The 15,044-nt window shown below is 37.5% G+C and overlaps 2 protein-coding genes across 2 annotated transcripts; both read right to left on the bottom strand.

Moving 5' to 3' along the window:
* Window positions 1-889: 889 nt before the first annotated feature.
* On the bottom strand, window positions 890-4,223 carry LOC145775994 (coiled-coil domain-containing protein 28A-like). Its single transcript, XM_082587404.1, has 3 exons — window positions 4,130-4,223; window positions 3,512-3,784; window positions 890-3,100 (listed from the first exon to the last, which is right to left on the bottom strand). Exons 2-3 carry the CDS (start codon window positions 3,758-3,760, stop codon window positions 2,891-2,893), a joined length of 459 nt encoding a protein of 152 aa, XP_082443530.1. The 5' UTR covers window positions 3,761-3,784; window positions 4,130-4,223; the 3' UTR covers window positions 890-2,890.
* A 5,631-nt stretch (window positions 4,224-9,854) lies between these two features.
* On the bottom strand, window positions 9,855-12,545 carry LOC145776185 (ubiquitin carboxyl-terminal hydrolase 48-like). The gene has a single exon (XM_082587587.1). The coding sequence runs from the start codon at window positions 12,543-12,545 to the stop codon at window positions 9,855-9,857; it is 2,691 nt and encodes an 896-aa protein (XP_082443713.1).
* Between the last annotated feature and the right edge of the window lie 2,499 nt (window positions 12,546-15,044).

The raw sequence follows: 15,044 nt of genomic DNA, 5'->3' as shown, positions 1-15,044 counted from the left end.
CCTCAAAACAATTTTTGGGATAATGCAAAACAGTAACACAAACGTTATATTACTGTTTCCGACAATGCTTGCAAAACTATCTGTCCACAAGTGGTGGCAGCATGGAAATATAATTAAAATAGTATCGCAGTTCAGTTTTTTTTTTTTTTTTTGGCGAAAAATAATGCTAACTGCCAACAAGCAGAAGCCTACATTGTCAAGCATTTATGTGCAACACACATAGCCCAAAGTTCAACACACATCGCTACCATCCTGATTGCGCCATAATCTAACCAACAGTTGTACAATGCATTGTTTTGACAATTACATTTTACTCTGATTATTTGTTAATATATGGCGCTGTTAAAACAAAATAAATTGACTTGACTTCTAATTGTTATGGAAACATCAAAAGAATACACAGTCGCACTGTATAAGAATTCAAACACATAATCAGAATATTTTTGAAAATATAGACCTAGCCGCCTTAAGTTGTGACTTATTACTTGGTCAAAACAACAATTGCGGAAAGATCGACTTCATAGTTCTAAACTTTCGATCGGTACAAAGTTGCTGCAAGTCTCTTCAAGCACTTATGACTAAATCACATTGGTTAACACTTAAGCCCCATGTAATTTTCTTATGACATCAACCTAAGTCAAAGTGTCACATTACAATAAATTGGGCAGCAGGCCGTTTCATGACTATAGAGATCGTAAGGTCGAAGACTTATAAATTAGGTCAAATATGCATTTCGAAATAGAAAATATTTTGAAAATTTTCTAACGCCATGCTTAACCCAGCTAGAAAATCTGTCTTGTTTAGACTGATTACACGTTAAGTCAGTAAATATCCTGATTTTAACGTGGGTGAACGTTGAATTAATGTCAAAAGACCTTTGCTTGTCCTCTGCAAAATAGGCTGCACGACTGCTCAGGTGCTGCCAACGACTCAAAAACGCTTGAAACCTGCCTCTCTATCAACCGCCTGCTCTACGACCAGCTAACTGCAAGCGTGGATATTTTGTTTTGCCATTAATTTCCTGTACCAGTCTTTCTTCTTATATTACGTGAATTACGTCACATTACGTTGATCTCATCGCATGATTGGCTGGTGTTCTTGGTAATCACTTGTTGTCAAGTCTCAACAATGTTGTAATTACAAAGCAATTATAGATTTTAAACGCTTATATCGTCGCACTTTTGTATTCCAAGTTGCCCCGAGATTTCAAGGAAAGTGATTTGTTTTAGCGCGGATTTTACACACCTGAATTAACTGCTAAGCTAAACTAATAAACGGCAATTTAACAACAGGCTGTCCCGACCAGGGGTGGGGAACCTGCGGTCCACTTTGAAATTAAACCATTCAGATGTTGAACCTAAAACCATCACGTTTAATGGAGTGCTTGCGCATTCAACTTTATACTGTCGGCATATTTTCTCATTTTTCCATGTTCAAGAATTGCGTTACTGAAGCAACAACTGTGGTACCAGCAGGCCCGGATTTAGGGGGGGCAGAGGGGGCAGTTGCCCCGGGCCCCCCGACTTTTGAAGGGCCCCCCTATATGGAAAAAATGTGATTTTGTGTTATTTTTTCCTTTTGGCCTTTAAAGTTTCTGCAAAATGTTGTGCAGTACTGGACTGATGCTACTGAAGACGTAGAGGGGGTGTTTCGCGCCGTAGGCTTGAAAAAATTTTTTGCACGGGGGCTCCCCGATCTAAAAGTGCCCCGGGCCCCCCATCAGCTAAATCCGGCCCTGGGTACCAGTAAGTCATTTGATATGTGTTTGAAGCGTAGTTAGTTGCAAAATTTTCAAATGCTATCTGGAAAGATTGCTAAAAAGCATAACCACCTGTTTCTAAGCAGAAAAGTGGGTGACAAACACATGTGTAGACTGTAGAGCAGCAAAGACAAAATTACACTGGTTCGTCATTACACCTCTTGAAACTATTGATAGAACTGTTGCGCCAGAATAAAATTAAGGTTCGCAGAAAAAAGATTGAAACCTAAGATTTTTAGAAGTGTAGGATAGGAAGACGCCTGCTGGAAGGAGGGAAGTTAAATATGTGTTGCCAGATGTTCTTTAAATTTCCAGCGGCAGCAGATGTATTTTTTTCTAGCTCAGAAGAAATGCTTGTCTGTTAAATGTCTAAACTCCACAAACTAAGTGATGAAGCGAAAATTAGCCCTATAATGATATGTCGGGTCTGCTTACAAATAAAAGAACTTTTGCGTTCGCCCAATTGGATGAGCGATTTTTTAACTTGTTGGTTACACGGCATTTAGAATCTAAATTTTGCGACGCATTGATAAATAACTTTCCATGAGCTGCAAAATTTTGATTTTACAGCAACATGTCATACTTCGTGCAGCCCGCGAATGCAAATAAGTTCCCACCCCTGGTTTAAACCACACGGTAATAATATATTCGTTAAATTTAACGCAAGATACAATAAACAATCGGTCTATTATGTAGCACAGTGATAGTGATATAAATTAAATCAAAGAGCCTTTCAATGAAGAAAAAATCAATAGCCTTGAGTAAACATGAAACTGCACGCATAGACAATTACGTTAATAACACATAAAGGAACGCTAAAATTAACCTTCAATCTTTTCTCAGCAAAAGGTTTCTTGGAGTCCAGAATCATTCTATGCATATCAGCAAGTAAAAAGTGGCTACGTTTACGGCACCGGTTGCCATGGTTGCGATCAATCAGCATTGTTTCGTGGCAGGTGTTGCCAGGGGTAGGGTTTTGGTTTCTGCCCAGAACATCAAAATTTCCGAAATTACAAGTTTTTTTTTTCCTTTAACAGCAGACTTGCAACGGCTACATCTCGTTACTGGCGGCAGCAAAGGAAAGTAAAACCCATAAATCAATTATATGTATCGCTCAAAAAAAAAGATTTGCTAGCTTGGCTTGTTTGACGAAGATGCATTATCGTCGGTGTCGGCAGCTGATGGCGAATTAAGTGCTTTGATTGTGGCGCCCATCTCGTCTAAGTTGTTCAGTAACGTTTTCATGTTATCGCAGTGGAGTTTCATATCAGCCGGCGAGTCTTCCAAATCTTCGTGGCTCACCCGGCCGTCGAGCCCGTAATGAAGCCTTGCAAGCTTTCCCTGCGTTTGGTGAAAATAATTCAAGGTGAAAATATGTTGAACTTTATTGAATTGGCTCAAAAAACTGCAATCACATGAAGATTGGTTTGATTACAACTTCAATAATGACTCTACAATGCTTGCATAAATTTTAAGCATGTGAAAAAGTCAGCAGAAAGTCAAACTGTCAATGTATTGTAGATAAGGTTTTACTGAAGAAATATTTTTAAGTAATAAATAATGAATAAGCGTCAAGCTTTGCACCACCTAAAAATATCTGCATTGTCTGAAAACTTATTCGTCACACCAAGGCTACCAATATTTTCGCTCAAACAAAAAAGTTCATTAACAGCGGTTATTAATATTTCAATGATATGCGGACGACCGATTTTGTAATTTGGGTTAAAGGCAGAAAAGACAAGCACAACCTACTTGCATATTTCTTATATTTTCCATTTGCTCAAGCGTATCTTTCCCACCGAAAGCTTTCAATTGCCCTGTTCTGAAAGACGTGAGTAATTCTTGAAGGTTCTGCTTCATAGACTGAATATCTGACAAGTCGACCAAGAACGAACAGTTTGAGTTTGACAAGCGCTTCGGATTGCTCTCTATCTCATTCGCTCGGAGATTTCTCTCACTTGGAATAGATTCCATCACAACTTTCGCTTTTGTACCAGACATGACGTACACAGTGACCTTTGTACGCTGCATAACACAAATTAAAACACGCAAATTTTCATAAGTCAAGATTTTGTTAGACCTATTTTAATATCGGACCGCTAAAACTTCAAGAAAGCAATAAACTGTTTATTGAATGCGGGTATAGAAATGTGTAATGATTATATTGATAACAGTAAAAACCAGCAGTGTGAGTCCGTTTTCATAGATGAAACATTATATAGAAACGACATGTTCAAGAAGCAGATACTTTGAGTAACAAATACATTCTTAGCCTAAGTATTAAAAGGTACGCCAAATATTCATAAACTATTGCATGATAGTTTACTCGGCGTGTTATGTTTCGTTAAAAACAGACTACAAATTGCTTACCCGTGGTGTTCGCCAAAATGTGTAGTCACGTCAGATTGTGTGCATTGGAACAATTAACCAGGTGAAAAAGCTTACGCCTACAATAAAAAGCTCTGCAGGCGAAAACAATGAACGATAATACGCATTACATAGATCTTAACTTGTTACTTAGTTTAATATGTTTGAAAGCTAAAGTACATCAAGAAAAAACAACTGAAGAAATTGTTTAAAAAACTTGCAACTTCGCATGAGTAAAGGAGTTAGGCTGTTACTTTAAAAAGGTCTTTATTTGTTATTTCAGACCAAGTCAAAGTGGCTGCATTTCATCCGCCTAGACATCTAACAGCGTCCAATTCATCAAGCAGTAAATAAAAACAACAGGACAAGCTTACAAAGACAACAACAAGATAAAAACTGATAACTGATTCAACTAAACTGTGAACAAATATAAAAAACACTCGTAATTAACGCGAAGCGATGTAAATTTTGCACAGAAATATATGTATATAATTACAACGTATAGATTCTATTAAGTTCCTTCTGATGATCCTATTGAGGTGAAATAGGCTGTTAAGGTTTTTAGTGAACTAGTAACTAATTTTGATATGGATTTTACAAAGTTGTTGTTTTGTGGTTCGATGCAAATTCAAGCACAACAGAGAACCTTGATCACTAATGACACTTCAATACATGCAATGTTTGTAAAACTTGTTTCAGGATAAGGAACAGCAAATCTAATAACCTCAGTGGTTCTTAAACTGGGGGGCGCGCTTTTATATCAGAATATAACAATGAAAAACAATATATGCCAAACATAGCAGACGTCTAGAAAAAGGTAGAAATGACAAACTTTGCAAGTGTGAAGACACAAACTCGCAACAAATTTAACTGTGAACCTGACAAGCGATGTGCATTGTCTTCAACTGAGCGACAAACTAAACTGCCGGCTTAAAAAAGGCAGCTACATCCTTGCGATTAATGAGAAAAAGTAGATTGTGATCCACTTAATTTTTTGAATTATGTGGATATAAAAATAAACTGTTTCCTTTGAAATCAAAAACAAGTAGCCTACAACTAGCAGTGGGCTATAAATGGGCAATTTTTAGTTTTGCTTTAGGGACAGTTTTTTTGTCTTCCATTTAACCTATCTCAACATAAAATGACAAAATTTTTAGTCTAAGTTCCAAGAAAAAAGTGTGCAAGGCGAAAATTCATAATGGTTGCCATTTTCCCTGAAAAATCACGTTTTTAGCCATAATTTGATTATTTTGGGGTATAATTACCTGGTTGTAGTGTCTTACCCCATGTTTGTGGGGTCAGGCAATCTGTTTAAGCTATAATAAGTAAGGTTTAACTTCCACGTGTAGAGTTATGATATAGTTTGACAAAATTACCCACTTTTTTAAACCTATTTCGTGGTTTTTGTTTTGAGCATCAGCAGACTTCAAACTGTATCAAATTGTCCTGCTTTCAGCTAAACCAATAAAAAACTTCAAAGGCACTCTGCAAGAAGTAGCTGCTGCAAATGCCCTTGTAAATAAGAAGCCCACAATAAAATTAACTCTACACTTTGACACTACACAGAGAAGTAGGATAATAGACAGTGATTGGCATCTATCTTACTTCGGTGATTCTCATCTTAAAATTTTTTAATGATGATTACACTGAATGTAAGATGATCTCTCTACGTCCTCTCTTCTTTGCCTTTAAAGATAGAGACTAAATAGTTGCCCTTATTGTTGAGACGATGAAGAGACTGCAGGTAGCTGCCAATGACCCTCACATGACTGCAGTACGTCTTTGGGAGCAGATTGATGCCCTCAAGACAGCAGCCGCAAGCAAAAGTCTCAAGATTGAGATATGTGTTGCAGAACAACTGGCCTTAAAGCATGTGCCATATCATTTGCTTTGTAAGTCCCATACATGTGAACGGTTTGATACAGACAATCTCACAGCTATGGCTGCTCTCGAAAACAAAATTGGTTTTCGTAAACTCATTGTAAAGAGAGAGCCATCATTGCAGCCTACCTCCGGAGTCCGGAAAAAAATCTGTGGTTGAAACTGCTCTGGCAGCTCTTATAAAGCTCTTAGCCCATGAGGGAGATGGTAAGACAGCATCTTTAGCAGAACAGTTTGCTTTGATTTCAGAGGAAGCTGAAGTATATAAGTTCTTTAGTCTCTACAAAGAGCGATGTTTTACCCAACTTGAATATCAGACAGGTGCAGTCTATGATTACATTCCGTACATGAAGCAGTTACTTTCCAAGACACCGCTTAATAATCTTGTTAGAGCTTGTAAAATTTACCTTGAGAATGATTTCATCATAGCAGGATTCAAAGCACTTGCAACTTTTACATACCAAGTGACAATGCCCTTCCTTGACTGTGGAACGAGCAAACCAGGATTTGTTAATTGACATCCTTCTTCAGCTCTGCAGTGACCTTGCTGAAAACAAGATACACACCTTCCGGGACTACTATGTAGAATGGACACATGTGAAAATGGAAGACAATGCTCCACAAAGCAATCATCTTCTTCTTGGCGAGATGTGCAATTGTGCATCCAGGCTGGAATGGAAAAGTAGAACTGCAGTGCAAGCGTAATTATTGGGATGTTGATCTTAATGCTGCTTGAGCAACTCCTCTCCATACACTGGTATCAGGCAACGAAAAAAACCTTCCGACAAACTGCTGGAATGCAGATTGCAGAGAGGTACTTGGCCAAGTTTGGTTATCTTGCTTCACAATCGGCCAAACACTCAAACATGGTGTTCAAGGCAAAGAGGATCAAAGATGACCTTGAAGAATCAATGAAGTTTAGCGGTCAACCACTACCTGTACTATTCTCAAACAACTAGATTTAATGGAGGTGACCTGAAGCTACAAGCAGAAACAGAAGAAAAAGCAAAGGTTGAAGGAGAATTTACAAAAGAAAGTGAGAGCCAGTGATTTTATTGACCAACTCGTTTATTGACCAACCCAAATGGAAAAAAACATGGGGGGGCTTTACAATTACATTTGTCCATGAAGTAAAAACTCTTGTTTCTAAACCCCACTTGAGCTGAAGACATTCTTAAGGCAAGAAATCCAATATTAGAGAGTCACCTACCAACATGATGCAGATGTCCGCAGAGATCTTTACCAGGTCAACAAGGTATCCCAAGAGGAGATGATTGAGAACCTCACTGTACTCCTTGGAGATGATTTCCAAGTTGAGGAAGCAGTGGTCTTCCCTTGTGAAGAGGAAATAGTGCAAACACTTACAGGAGCTAAAGAGGCAGAGGGTCAGTATAATGAAGGCCTGGTGTTCCAGCCAAACCAGTCACTTGCCGTCATATGGGATGTGGGAGAAAACAAAAGATGGTACGTTGGGTTTTACCTTGACGACAATACGGATGCAACATTTCGAGTGGATCATCTGATGCGTGCTGGCATAGGAGATGAAACTTGGCAGCGACCACCTGGCACTGATGACCTTCAGGACACCATGGAGCAACAGATTGTCCCTGTGACAGTTTCAGGAACTTGGGTCTTTGCTCGGAGAAAACCATGTTACATTTTAAACAATGCTCCTGAAATTGAAACTGTGTTTAAAGAAAACCCAATAAAGGTGAAAAAAACGATAAATTTTGTAAAAATTAGTATTAAGTCAACCTTCAATCGTCAGTGACTTTTCTGATATGCACTAACAGATTGCCTGACCCCACAAACATAGGGTTGTACACCAGAACCAGTGAAAACAACCCCAAAATAGCAAAGTTATGGCTAAAAATGTGATTTTTTATGGAAAATAGCGGCCATTTTGGATTTTTGTTCTGCACACTTTTTTCTTGGATACAAGATCAAAAATTTTGTCATTTTGTGTTGAGATAGGTTAAATGGAATAGAAAAAAACTGTCCTCAGTGAAAAATAACAAAAAAAGTATTTTTGACCCATGTATAGCCCACTCCTACTACAACTTATGTAGTTTGACTTTGATTTATAACTTGAGCTAAAAAAGAGGGGCACAAAGTTGTACAAGTGACGTCAAGGGGGGGCGCAGCCCAAAAAGTTTAAGAACCCCAGACCTAGTGTATGATAATTGTACCTTGTAGCACCATAGTGGCTGCATTTGAATGAACCATCGAATATCAATTTTCGACCTTTCGGCAAAACCTTGAAGAAAAATCTACATACCCATGACGCCGAAGTTTTAATAAATAGCAACGAAACAAGGGTTTTTATCATTCGGTTGCATAGCCGAGTGGTGAGAGCCATGGTACGGCACTCGAAAGGGCGCCGGTTCGACACTGCTCAAGAGCATACGGCTGTGTTTTCGGCAAAAAACAAATGCAAATTAAATGCATGCCCGAAGGTGGACACGAACATTGGCCTCCATGTCCACTTAATCTATATCTTCAACCACCGGGCGTAAGCCTGGATAATACAAAAACGGGTTTTTATTTACGGAAAAATTATGCTTATAAAACAAAAATGTCATGCTCAGTCAGTATGCTGGGGTTTCAATTGAGAGATGGTAAGTTCAGATGTCAGATAGCGCATTTGGGGGTGTTGTCAGAATCGTCAAATTGCATTGTACTGTATAAATTGACAAAAAACTGCCAAATCACATTTGACATCATACAAGTGAAGAAAAACAAAACAACAGTGTCAGGTAATACCTGCACAACATCTCTTAAACAAATGGAATTCTCGCATTGCATGGCAACAGAAAAGTTTGCTTCCATACTGAAGCTAAAAAACGACATTCCGCAGAAACTTGCATTTGTTTTAAATAGTGCACCTTCGATTGCATTCCTGCACCATCAAGTAGTCACAAGATTGCAGTGAACGTAGCCATCACAGTTAAACGTCTTGTAAAAAGTAATTTGCAACTTATAGATTCAACCAACATACAACCCTTTCGCTTGTTAAGCTACAATACCGAAGTTCGGCATAAGAGGACAAAAGTCGAGTGTCCAAAACAAGAAAAATTGCATTTTTTGAACGCTATCATTGAAAAAGGAAACGTTTTTTGGCTGGGACGTTATTGAGGGTATCATTAAAACGTTACGTTTCGCTCTAAGTCAAGATTTCCTAACCTGGGGTGCACGCACGCAGCACTAATGGGTACGAGACCTGTTTCAAGGGTGTGCGTGGATTTTGGATCATTACAAACTAGTTATAAAACGTGCTTGTTCATCGGAATTTTTTCACCAATATTCTGAATTGTAAATGACTAAACACTATTCAGCCATTTTAGGAAGGCCACAACACTGCCTGGCGATTTCAAGGCGGTGCCCAACTGCCCATAAGGAAAAAAGGTCAAGCCGACAAGAAGTATCGGTCAACGTCGTTGTTCTAATAAATTATGTGCATTTAAAAGGTGAGCAATTCAGTGTGACAAAAAAGTAAAGTTTGACTTTATCATTGTTGTCTTTCGACGAAGAGATGCCCTATATGAGTGATGATTATGTCATGAGCCAACAATAAAAATAGTATATTATATCAAGGCAATCGATAAAATTTCGATAAAAACATCGCTACAACGTTCTCAAAATACAAAAACAAATTAACTAAAACTACACTGCAAGTCAGCAATAAAATGTGTGATTGCATGAGCTCTTGCACATAGATCTATGAGGCGCAAAGCGACAATAAAACAATAAAAACATGGCAAATTTTTTGGCTGGAAAGGGTTAATAATGCGTAGCACAGAATATTTCTACAGACGGTAGAGGTTAAGTCTGTTAAAAATGTCTTCTTTTAATAATTTCCCAATAAGCTTGTGCCCAAAAAACCAACTTCTTGCTCAGAAAATGTAGATGATGCAGAAAGTCGCGATAGATTATCTGAATTCATCAGGTCTTCAACTAGGGTTATTGTGCTTCCCGGTAGTACTGACAGGCTTTCAAATGTCGCACTATCATCAGTGAGCAGAATATCATTGAAGTATAAACTTTGACTACAAAGGGGTATTGAAAACAAGTTCATCACTTTAACTTTTAAGTCTTTTAAAGTCATGGTTGAGGATACAGAGGTTAATTTTTTCATTCCTCTGCCGACATGTCTTGGCCGCAAAGATGGGCGCTTTCCAGAGATAGGTCTTTTTTGAGTTGCTTCCCCAAAAGAAAAACCACATTCGCCAAATTCTCTGCAAGTTTTAATAGATTTGATGTATATTTCTGCACCTTCATATCTGCTTAATCTGCTTTGGTCTTTTTTAACCATTTTGTCCATGCAGTCAACACAAATCTGAGGCTTGAACCTGAACTCAACACCTGATGGACATGTCATGTCCGGTGGGAGTTCATGTTTTGAAGAAGACAATGAAGGAAGACAATCAATGTTCCCTGTTCTTGCTGGTTTAAGACATCCTAATTCATTCAGTTTGAAGGAATTACGTTCTGAAAGATAAGGAATTTCTAATTTTGTGAGCACGACAGAGCACGGGGTAATAAATCTCTTTTGCAAACGAATTTCATCATCAATTGCAAAATTTTCTTTTATAAAATCCCATTCTCTTTCTCTCAAGAATACAATACCAGGTCGAGAGTCTGTTGAGTTTTCCTCATCACCATTATCTTCAGAAAATATATCACTGGTCAAAGGATTAAAAAGTAACTTTTTGTGTGGACAGAGAAACACAGTGTTGTTTACACCTTTTACCGGATTGTATCTTTTCGGATGCCTGACAAATTTTCTCCATTGAGAAACAAAATGACTGGATACCATGTAAAACCGTTCATTTATGCACTTTTCAAAAGCAAAGTTTCCACACAATATGACACGTGATGGCCTGTTTCTATTAGTGTATACATGAAAAAGAGCACGTTTTTGATTTAGAGCTACTGTTTTTCGAAGCTGTAAATCTTGTTCTACTTTTTTCACATTCAATGTGCACTGACGACAATACTTACAAGACCCAATTTTAAAAGCACTACTTCCAGGAAAGTATTTAATTAAAATGTTCCAAACATTGTAAGGAACAATTTGCAAACTTTTTTCTTCTATAGTAAGTTTACTGTGATGACAAAGTACATCAGAGTTAAATAAAAACGTATCTTTCGCAACAAAAGTTTTAGAAAAATTGTCATGTTCAGTAGAATCATTGTTCAAACTATTTCTTTCTTTAGGTTTGAGAGAATATGCTTCCAACAACTTCTGTAATACCATTGACTTCCACATATGCATTGACTGTCGACCAACATAATAACAACCTTGTAACATGTCTCCCTGATTGCTTTCAAAAGACATCATGGCTTCACAAACAGTGAGATGATCTTGATCAAGTTTGCTTTTTGCCTGAGATAAAACAGACCTATTGAAAACACAGTGACGGCATAGCATATCATCAGTAAGATGAACAAAGTCGGTTTCATTTGCATAAATAATCTCGGCAGCCCTTTTTGGAATATGCTTCAAAAGGAATAGCTTTGTAATATCTATGTTTCCATGAGAGCACAAAAAGGTTGACGTCAAGGCCAATTTAATTGGGTTTGAAATGGTCGGCTTTAAAAATTGCCTCAAAATGGATGTTGGTACCCATTCGAAACATTCACTCTTAGCTGACAAGATCTCCACAAAATTGTTCATCCTCATATACAAATCATATTCCTTGTTTAGGTCAGCTTGATAGGACAAATGCAAATCAATCAACTTATTCTTGAATTTTATGTTATGCTTTTCTACCAACTGCTGAATGTAACTAGGCATTTCTTGCCTAAAACTATTGTTGGAATTAGACGACACCTTTGAATATACCAACATATAAACATTTTTTGAACGATGACCATTCATATCCAGTTTTGCTTTTTTTAATGCAGGTTCTTTTGCATTTAACAAATTTGAATTTTCAGCCTGATGATCACTAAAATTTAAATCTTTTCCATTCTTTATTTTAACAACAGCTTCATCATTAAACTCATACCAAGAGGTGCTTGTTGAATCTAAAATCTTAGCAACAAAATGCCCAGAGGAAGCACTTGAACCTTGATGCAATAAAACTGCTGTTAGCTGATATCTTAAATCAGTAAGCAATTGATTGTCCCATTGAGAATGAATGACAGATCCGAAGTCTAACTGATTTGGAAAAGACAGATTTGTGGTGATTTTGTATCTTTTTTGGAATGAACAATCATATTCAAATCGCAATAGCTGAATATTCAATGTTGGAGGAAGTCTTTTTAACACAATTTGTCGTACAGCATTTTGATTGGAGTTACAACTGCTGCAAAAATATTGATTATCATCTTTTAGTTGTTCCTCTTTGAGATATTCCAAAAGACAGCTTTTCAAATCTTTATGTCCGTGAATATTTAAATCCAGTTCATAAAATTTGGCATCTGTTTCTGTAGTCATACCACAATTTGAACACTTTGTGATGTAAGTGTACTTTCCACTAAATTGATTTTGAATGACTTTAGAAAGTTCCGGTATGATTTCCAATAAATTCATGAATAACTTTGAAAATTCTTGAGCATCTTGTTGGAGTTCAGTCGAAAGCCCAAGGCATTTGATGAAAGAAGTTGGATCCACACAGGTAGACAAACTGCTCTGAAGAAGACCGAAAATTAACTGTAGTTCACCACAAAGCGTTAGACAAGAAGTTTTGCCAACAAATGCAATATCTTTGTTTAAAGCATAAATTGCATTTCGAAAGTGTATATTGTGAAACCAAAGCTGAAGGTATGAATTGACATAACATGTTGCTCCAAGGTTGCGCAATCCTATTAACTCTCCATCTTTTCGACTCTTTAAATCAAGCTTTGTTTTCAATGTTTTTGCTTTTTCTTTACGATTTAATGTGTTTGAACAATTTAACCAATGTACTTCTCCTAAACCATGCAAACAAGATGGATTTTTAGAGCAATTTTTCTTGCAATCAGTGCACTTTGGCAAATGCAAACAATAAGCAGTCTGTAATTCTACATCAGAAATTGGTTTTGTTGCTAAATTAAGTAAAGGTAATCCAGGTGATTTAGTTCCAATCTTTCTTCGACCCATGTAAAAAAAAACTTTCCAATGTTTTTCTCCAACAATTCTCTTAAAATTGCAAAAAAGTATGAAAATCAGCAATATAACAATCAAACAATGTTTATATCTGAAAATTTTACAAAGAGTTTTTTAGATAAATCCTACTAAATCTACAAAATGTATATTGGGCATATGATAAGGCCCCAAGTTATAGAAAAAACATAAATACTATAGTCAGCTGTGTTACTGAGTGGTGAGAATGCCTGTGTGATACACTACAACTCTGCCAGTGCCTCTGAAATGAACTAAAATTCCTGTAAATTTTCCAAAACAACTTCATCAGAATCATGACTTCAAGTGATAAGTTTGCTACTCTTTTGATCCTCTACAATTTTAGATACCGTACTGAAAATAAACGCTTAATTGGATCTTGCTTAATTGGAACTGGCCAACTTTATGTCTAAAAATGATGATGCTATGCTTATTGCTACCACCTTGCTTAAGCTACCGGTATCAGTAGAAAAACAAAAGTTTCACTACAAAAATGTCCAGCAAAGTCATAACCATAAGATCAGGCAAGCCACTGTAGAAAATCTTATACCATTAAATACTACACAGTACTTCTGGAACGAAGTGATATGGAAACAAACACAGATCGAAATTTAGACAGAGGATTCTTGCAAAAATACACAAAATATTTATTGTCTGACACTTACTTTGTTAATCTGCCCCAATAGCTCAATTGGTTGGCGCGTCACTTCTGGAACGAAGAAGCTTCAAGACCAAGCGGCTTTGGTTCGACTCTCAGGGTGTACGCTTGAGCAATGCACCTTAAGGACTGCTCTAAATTCAGCGGCATCTATCGGATGGAATAATTCCCCGGCAACAAGACTTCAACAATCGGAAACTTCACTCTGCCAATCTCGGTGACCGGGCCTGCATCAGTGATTTAAAGCCTCTGCAAGTATGCGAAACTGCCAGTGCCAGGATTAAGCTCTGCAAGAAGCTTTCCCAGTCCGAGGCAGTGTTGCCAGATTTTTTGGAAAAAAAAGCCCAAAAATGCGCCAAAGCGATTTAAAAGTAGCCCAATTTGCCGTCGCGACGTCGACGATGGCGCAAGCTTTCTAGGGGGGTTTTGGGGCATGCCCCCAAGAGTCATGGACAAAGCAACATCTTTGTCCATCATGCTGATTGTGTAGATACAAAATGCATACACTGTTACAAGATACAAGAAGTAGAATGTTCAATATTGAATCCAGCATTGTTCAATAGAAAAAAACTTAGACAGGACAATGCTATACAGACTTCCTACGAATTCCTATTTGCAATTTCAAGATACAAATGGTTCCATAGTAGATGCTAACACATAGCATAAGCCCGTCAACTCAGATGAACTAATAAGAACCAAGACCCGACAAAATTCTGTCATCAACTGCTGAAGCTTCATTTTCATAAAATAGAGCTGTCATACTTCAGCACTGATGACCAGGGATCAAACAGCATTTTTCCAATTGTTGTAGCAGAGTTCTGATCCTCAAAATCGCTGACAAAAGTTGAAGTCCCATACGATTTCGCAGTTTGGTTTTGATTGCAGAAACTCTCGAAAAGGCTCGCTCAACCAATGCATTGCTGATTGGTATATATTGTTAGTGCCAATTGAGCAACTTCTCTAAATTTATACTCCCCTGCACTGCAGCATTTCTAAACTCGTACACCTTGGTACAAAAAGTAGCCTACAACAATCTATCATTGTTTTTTCACCATACAAGGAAGACCAGTTTACATTCAGTAAATTTCTCCACTGACATTCAATTTTTCCAACTTTAATTTATAGCTTAGACACCAATAAAAGCTTCAAAAATGATGGCACTAAACCAAGATCATAACTATAATTTCTGATATTCGATACAAGTGCAATTTCGCTTTCGCCACTCGCCAGTCAGTCCTTCCGTTTTCCAGGATGAAAATGAATAGCCTACA

The sequence above is a fragment of the Aplidium turbinatum genome, chromosome 8 (assembly GCF_918807975.1).
Source record: "Aplidium turbinatum chromosome 8, kaAplTurb1.1, whole genome shotgun sequence".
Classification (NCBI taxonomy): domain Eukaryota; kingdom Metazoa; phylum Chordata; class Ascidiacea; order Aplousobranchia; family Polyclinidae; genus Aplidium; species Aplidium turbinatum.
Note: the sequence above shows the minus strand (reverse complement) of the source record. Positions and strands in the feature narration are given on the sequence as shown.

Excerpts from the sequence above, each read along its gene's own strand:
- LOC145776185 (XM_082587587.1), bottom strand. The coding sequence starts at position 12,545 with ATGAATTTATTGGAAATCATACCGGAACTTTCTAAAGTCATTCAAAAT.
- LOC145775994 (XM_082587404.1), bottom strand. The coding sequence starts at position 3,760 with ATGTCTGGTACAAAAGCGAAAGTTGTGATGGAATCTATTCCAAGTGAG. Across the intron at positions 3,101-3,511 it reads AAAATATAAGAAATATGCAA|GGAAAGCTTGCAAGGCTTCA; the intron begins GTAGGTTGTGCT and ends CACCAAACGCAG.